Here is a 7,544-nt window from a genome sequence, read left to right as displayed (position 1 = left end):
AAAATTAATAAAAAAAGTTTATGTTCGCAAAATTATGAATCGATTTTGTTAGAATGTCATCTGGTGCTTATTTTATGAGTTGTATTATACAGTAGGCGTCTCCTTTAGTAAACGAGAATGCAACAAGTGTCGAAGGAGAAACTTGGCCAGGCCTCCTTCATACCCTAGGGTATTTTACTTCTCTTAACAATGCGACCCCAAACAGCTTGAAATTTGATAGGCGTTTTTCAGATATTCTCAGGTTAATGGATGGAATAGAATCCAATTTATTTAATAATTTTAATAACTCAAAAAAGTAAAACAATCCACTCTTTCATTTATTCAAGTATTCTCTCTCAGCGAGATAACACACCAATAGATGCAATAGTTCACTAAATTAATTACATTATATGTAGAAGCATACAGTTTAGCGCCATCTATTGTTTTATCAGATGGCAAAGATCACTGTAGTAGACTAGGTCCAGTTTTAAATTACATAATTAGATTTTTGATCAGAAAGAGTTTAGAATCATACTTACAAAATTTCTAATTAGTACCATTTTTACCAGAAATCTTTCTCTTCAATTTCTTATTTCTAAACGAAGAATACATTTCAAACTCTCTCTGCTATCAAAACACACATCGTTTTTCTTGTTAAGTGTCAAAAAACATTTTCAAAAAATGTAAAAACAGTCTATAATGCTTTAAGATTACCCTGAACGTGAAATAATAACAGGCCTGTCCTGAAAGTCCTGTTCTTCTTAGGCCCTTTAAACAATTGACGATCCGATCTTCAGTTGGTATTTTACACTTCAATATCCAAAGTCGCATTTGGTGAAGAATTGTTATTACATAAAGAAAAACTTAATTCATCAACAGAATATTGCGTTTCGGAAGAGATAAACTATTAGTAAATAACATAAAATGGTAAAGATTAAAATAATGTGTATATAGGTACATCAAGAAGGAAAAAATGTCCTTAAAGTTTTTAAAAATTAGATCAATTATTACACAATAAAAAGTTGTTGTTCTAAAACAAGCAATTTTAATTAAATAGGTTGCTTCCAAAATCGTAATGTACCATTTTATAACAGTATAATATTGCTAAAGGACTGAACACTACAGTGGAGTAAGTTACTATTATTGAAGAACAGAAAACCGTTGTTAAAAAATATAAAACTGCTTAAAAATTAGCCAACCTGCACAAACAGTATCCGCTATCTTTAGAATTCGTACCATCAGAAATTTTTCCATAAAAGTATACCCTTTAAGTGTCTGCTGCAAGAGTCACTGTTTGATATGATCACACATATTTTCACAAATCTTTCCCGCTGTAAGTTCATATCTTTTATTCCTATATGATACAAATTCTCTAACAAATAGTTCTTTATTGGCAACACATTGATCTATCTACCCTCCATTCCCACTAATGAGTGCTCACTGCTCTGTCCCTGCACATTGTTCCCTTCTTAAAGCTGAAATTCTTATCTCAGATATGATACACCACTAAGTTCCGGTATCTTATCAGGATATAACATAATTAGATTATCTTACACCACCAAATCGTACAACGCCACTCATATATTATACTAATAACAAATCCAAAATCCTTACACCTGTGTCAGCAAAGTGTGTTGTGCGCCATTCCTGTGGATATCCTTATCCCTCCTTTCCTGTTCATCCATATCTCTTGACCCACTACTAATCGTGATATTTGTTCTCGAAGTCATTGTGACCCCAGTCGTTGAAGTTTTGCTGATCAGCAACCCCCGTTCATCCTCCTCTTCTTCAAGCTCTGCCTTTGACTGGGCAGATACGACCACCCTATCAACTTGAAGCCTTTCAGTATTTCCCTTATTCTTCCTAGGGAACACGCTGTTTTCAATATGAAGATTAGCATTCACCTCTTTATATGCTGCACAAGTACAAGCCTTTGCAAAGCTTTTGCGAAAGTTGTCACTAAGGAAAGCATATAGAATAGGGTTCATAGCACTGTTGCAATAGGCTAGAACCCCTGCGAGTAGAAACATTGTTATTGTCAGCTCAGATTGACACTCGTTAGGTGGCGTGAATATTAGTGACATTTGAGTTATCCAGTAAGGTGCCCAGCATAAAATGTATGCAGCTATTACTGTTAAAACCATTGTCGTCACTTTTCTGTTGGAGCGCTTCCTATCATTCGACCTGTTCTGAGGTCCAACTGTTTGGAGTTTTCTGAGCACGAGGATGTAGAAGACCAACACAAGTATTAGAGGAATTACATAGCCAAGGATGAAGGTGTAGAGTGTAAATGACGTTTGCCCACCGTGCTGGTCAGGCCAGAGGATGTTGCAGGTGACTTGACCATTTTCGTTCGCCGCATTCGCATAAAGGATCACAGGTATCATAAAGATGGCACTCATGACCCAAGCACCCACTGAAACGATCCTGGAGATAAAGGGAGTTCGGAATTGTGGCGATGATATTGGATGACAAACAGCGATGTATCTGTCTGCACTCATTATAAATATGAATATGCTGCTAGTAAACTGATTAATGCTTGTTGTTGTCATGTAGATCTTGCACATCAGCGTGCCAAATGTCCATCTACCTATTGTCATTGTGGTTAGCAGAAAAGGGATCCCGATTAGGAAACACTCGTCTGCAACTGCTAGGTTGAGGATGTAGATATTAGTGACAGTTTGCATTTTTGAAAATCTTGTGACAACGTATATAACCATAGTGTTACCCACAAGGCCTGCTATGCAGACGCCAGAATATATTACTTGAGAAATGAATGTTGTTACGGAAAGACTCGTCGAACAATGGAAGGGTGATGTGCTGTTGTTGGTGCTGTTGAAATCATCGCTTAGGCTGACGTTCATCATGCTGATTAGGCCCTTATTGGGCAACAAAATTTTCTTTTAAGACTTTAAAATTTTTTGAGTTTTAAATCTTGCTAAATTTATCGACTCATCTGGTGGCGACATTCCTCTTAGGGCAAATGGTCGTAATAGCGCCATATCATCGTCGCAAGGCAAACAAGCGTCTTTGATTCTTTAAGACTGGACCTGCAATCAGAAAAATATGAAATTTGTATTGTAAAATACGCAGGGAGATTTAATATCAGTTTTGAGTGTATTAGAAATCTGAGATTTATCAGGAAACATTATAATTGGTTAAATATTTTTTTAATTAAAAAAGTTAATTGTATCTTCGGGATAAATCTGTAGTATTAACTAAGTATAAGACTATTCGAGCTTAAAAACATTATTCATACAAGTTTCAGTATTAGAAAAGCTATGTGTTTTGTGTTCTCCCCGTAGAACCGCGTCAAAGCACACCTTTGACCACGTCTCATGGCTGTGAGATGGGTGGCTACAGGGCACCATGGAACTAAAACAGGCCGCCGAAACCCTTGTGTGTCTGGAGAACACGGAGCATAATCTCGCCAGTGTCTTGGCATACTTTTGGCAGCTTCCTTTTTCGATCTCGAATATATTTTGTTTCTCGAAGATAAAGATGGTAATAAAGCACTCTTAGGGCCGCATTTTGTCCGGAAAATTAGGTTCGTGCATTTTCTTATTGAATAGCGGTTGCCAGAATTTATCAATCTCTAATTTCTTTACTTCAGCTTTTAGAAGTGAGACATCTATATGGAGTAATGTATAATCGCGGAACAGATGAATTGATACGCAAGCTCTTGTACATATGCATAATCTTACGTGTGCCGATATCAAGGGCTGTAAGATTGTTCTTCGTACATTCAACCACCCCAAACTATATATATATAATTTTTTCCCCTAAGCATCATATTTTTAACTGGTGTTCTTTGATTCTGAATTTAACTTTTACTACTAGTATTTTCCTATAAGAAATCTTTTCCTTTTTAGGTCTCCAAAAGACGAACAGGGATTTGGAGTCACGAAAAGTTCGAAACAATGGCTTATCGATCAGAAGAAAATGGAGCTGGCTCTTGTTAAACCCTAGGGTCTGCGAATGGAATAGTTTTTTGCAGAAATTGAGATGGAATTTTATTCCAATGCCAGAAGACCTGGGGCATTTCTCAACAGGGTTTGTCCCCGATTGGAAAGGGCGTATATGCTAGAATGAAGGCTTAGGAGGAAATTTCCAAATCGCTTTACTGCATAGGGAGCAGGCGGAGTTCGGAATCACGAATTGCCTCTAGGAAAGACACGATGGTGCAATATTCTGAGGAAAATTGAGATATATTTAGTTTCTAATAATAAGGAGCTTTCCGACTTTAGATTCTCTTTCAGACTTTTTGTAGAATTACATCATGCGGAAGGCATTAAACGGGAAATAACGTGCAGTTTTCATCGGTTATCGATAAACCTGTTGATTTATCAAAATATATTTTTTCTATACTAAAATATCTTGGAAAGCTCGACTTTTTCGTTAAAAGTATCTCGTTCTTTACGTAAAGTATTTTTATGAATTGAATAATCATAGGAATGAAAACAAAATCAAATAAATAAATAGAAAATTCACAAATAAGACATGAATAAAAAAATTAGTAATTAAGGATTCTCGTAATTCGTAATATAACAAAATTCAGAAAGCCTTCTAACATCTGGCCATTTGAAGCATTTTACAACTTTGAGGCCTTTGGGATTCGTGGAAATTATTAATTTGAAAGCGAATTTGCGGTCGTTAAGTGGAAGAAAGCGCTCTTCAGCCGCAGGGGAAACTTAAGTGCGAAGTGCCGTAGAATGGACCCTAAGGGATGAGTTTGAAATGTTTATAAGGCACCACTTTACTTCTGGGGCGAAGAGTTGTGGCAGCGTAAAAAAGGCAACATTTAAAAAGAAAAAGAAAATTAATAAACGTATTTTTCCCGACGTGTGACCCCCATTCATCTTGCATGGCTCTTTTTAAGCTGCAATTACTTATTCATTCGTTAATATTTTAAAAAAAGAACCTCTCGTTTAAAGTTAATGTTTCTCCTAGGAATCTTCTTCATCTCGAAAAAAAAAAATAATAATTCAGGACCAAAGAATGAAATTTATCCTTGGTTGAAAAATTGATGGGTTTAAAAACAGTTTTTGTTATGATATAAATTGATTTGTTTGGAGCATACATACATATGTGAGTAACTTTTTCTCAATGTATATTTATTACTCAAAATTTGGATCTAGGGCTCAATATGCTATTTATCACAGATATTTGATTTCTCATAGACAGAGGTTTGTAATGGCCTAAATTTTCAATTGTACTTTTTTTAAATAATTTACTATGGTTCGATCCGAGAAACTTGCAAATGCAATTTTTCAAATTTCCATATGCATGTGCGAAACTTTTTTCTGTTCACCATACCACAAAAACTTAAAGAGCTCTATGATCATGAATTTTGGACGAATTGTAGCTCCAATTGATGTCTAGATCTGATCACATTTTAAGCTAGATTTATTTGTGTTTTCCAGGCGCATCGATCGACCTATTCTTGACTCTTTTATGACTTACCAGTATCGATTTATGAAGTTTAAAAAAAATAGTTTATTCTATTTATATAAGAAAAACCTTCTTGATTTTTTTATATAGGGAAATAAACAGAACTCTAGCGGATGTACTTGCACGCAACTTTGAGACGCATCGGCTTACCTATTGGCCTTCCATGTTCTATCAATAGCAATAAATAATATTCCAAAAAATTGTACACTATGTTTGTGTAGGGAAAACTGATTTAATATTTTAAACATAACAGTACTGCAACTGGAAAAGTTGTTCGTTGCAACAAAATTCGAGATTGAATAATATTGTTGCTGGAAAAGTGTCTAATAATATCATCCGCTGAAAAAGAGGATTTATGTCGCCCTTGAAGCTTCCACCCTCTTTTATATAAGTTTTTTAAATCTAATGTGAAAGTCAATTGGATAGGGGGATAATCGTGCAGCGACATTTCAGCGTGATTTTCAGGTGAAAAGGGAAGTGGTAGTTGCTCACTTTTCTGGTACTTTGTTCGTTTTGAGACAAGGGAGCTCACAATACGAGAGCTTTCTTTGGGATTAGTCAATTTGGAACAAGACGTGACATAGATGCTAAGGCATTGATGTTAAAGGACATTTCTCTGTCGGCTTGTCATGAGCTTTACGACGTCTCAGAACTGCAGAACCACTCCGAAATACCAGGGCTATTTAATATGAAAATGTGTTCTCCGTCACAAGAGGCATCCATTAAAATTTATATCATTTAATACAATTTTCTCTCATTTTCAAATGATATGATAGCGTATTGTAATTACAGTAAGAACAAATAGTATTCTATGACGTTATAAATTGTCATATTTTCTATCGCCTCATTCCTAAACATCAACACGATAGTTTATGCGGTCATAGTGTACCATTTGTTCTTAAATCGTGTCTGAAAATAATGCACTCATTTTTTACATTCTCATCAGAAAAGGTATTAGATTTGTATAAAATTTGACCCCCCCCCCCCCTAGTTTTTGTCAAAAGGTCCACGTTTTGAGACCCCCTGAATCCGAAAACAGGTTTTTACAAACGTGTCTATCTCACGGAAAAAAGTATGCTGTAAGATATACTCGGAAAAGTGATGAGATATTACGCCCTGGCGCAGTAACGGAGCCTTTCGTGCAACCACAGAGTAATTCTTACACTTTGGGAGAAATTAGCGAACCTCACTGAATCAAAGTGCAAGATTTACTCTATGAAATTGTAAATCCGTATCCAGATCGAATGGTGATGAGTGATAATTTAACAATGTCACCTAGTAATACCTACTTTGTAGCGAGCGCTAGATACAGCTCGTATTGTACACTGCGCGCGTGTATCGCAAGAGTAGAGGTTACACTTTCGCTTAGAAAACCTTGCTCCTTCTGGGAGGAAAAATTATAGTTTCGCATTGTAAATTTCTCGTATCAACAAGCAAAAGTCACAGTTGTGCCCTAGAATAGAATCGTCGATAGACATTCCATTACAGCAGCTCGAAACAGATAATGTAATATAATGATAAATTTACCAAAAAAATGTTTTATTTTTAATAACTGCATTTAATTTATTTGTGAAATCATTCAATTGCACGTGCGGTCACTTACAAACCTAATCGAACGCTTAAACGCTATGAAAAATTGCACCCCCGTGGGATTCGAACCCTACCTACTACCTAAACAACCTAAAACCTAAGCCTATGTCGGACGCTCTAGCTAATCACGCTAATGTATCGCTTGGATTCTGTTGACAAAATCTCAGTCAAGATTTTACGCTGGTAAGCCAGGGTTAATAGACGAATATATTTTTGTTCTATTTTTTCGTTTTACACATTTTATATGAACAGGTTGATTTACAAATGCTCGATGAAAATATTTCGATTTAATTAATTTAAATTTTAATAATTAAATGTTTAATTTAAACATTCGTTAAATTCATGATTTCTTTACAAATTCTGAGGCTCAAAAATGTAATGGATTTATTACTCTCAGATGTATTGTAAGTGTAGAAATATTTAAATTTAATTTTCCAACTTAAAAAAAGAATCGAGTGATTATAGTTCTACTAATATTCTTTAGTAAAAACCTGAAAGTAAAAACAAAAGCAGCTACTACAAAT

General features: G+C 35.3%; 2 protein-coding genes across 2 annotated transcripts in view; both read right to left on the bottom strand.

Annotated features, from left to right (window-relative positions):
* Positions 1-333: 333 nt before the first annotated feature.
* On the bottom strand, positions 334-2,882 carry LOC117177770 (somatostatin receptor type 2-like). Its single transcript, XM_033368681.1, has one exon. The coding sequence runs from the start codon at positions 2,844-2,846 to the stop codon at positions 1,590-1,592; it is 1,257 nt and encodes a 418-aa protein (XP_033224572.1). The 5' UTR covers positions 2,847-2,882; the 3' UTR covers positions 334-1,589.
* A 38-nt stretch (positions 2,883-2,920) lies between these two features.
* The window catches only part of LOC117178517, a 268,557-nt gene continuing 263,933 nt past the window's right edge, over positions 2,921-7,544 (bottom strand). Inside the window, exon 6 of the mRNA XM_033369945.1 lies at positions 2,921-3,029. The gene's annotated coding sequence lies outside the window, so the exon portion shown is untranslated. The remainder of the gene's footprint in view (positions 3,030-7,544) is intronic.

This window comes from Belonocnema kinseyi, chromosome 8 (genome assembly GCF_010883055.1).
Source record: "Belonocnema kinseyi isolate 2016_QV_RU_SX_M_011 chromosome 8, B_treatae_v1, whole genome shotgun sequence".
NCBI classification, from domain to species: Eukaryota; Metazoa; Arthropoda; class Insecta; order Hymenoptera; family Cynipidae; genus Belonocnema; species Belonocnema kinseyi.
This window is presented reverse-complemented; position numbering and strand designations above follow the sequence as displayed.

Bases quoted from the DNA above. Each gene is read 5' to 3' on its own strand.
- LOC117177770 (XM_033368681.1), bottom strand. From the start codon at position 2,846: ATGATGAACGTCAGCCTAAGCGATGATTTCAACAGCACCAACAACAGC.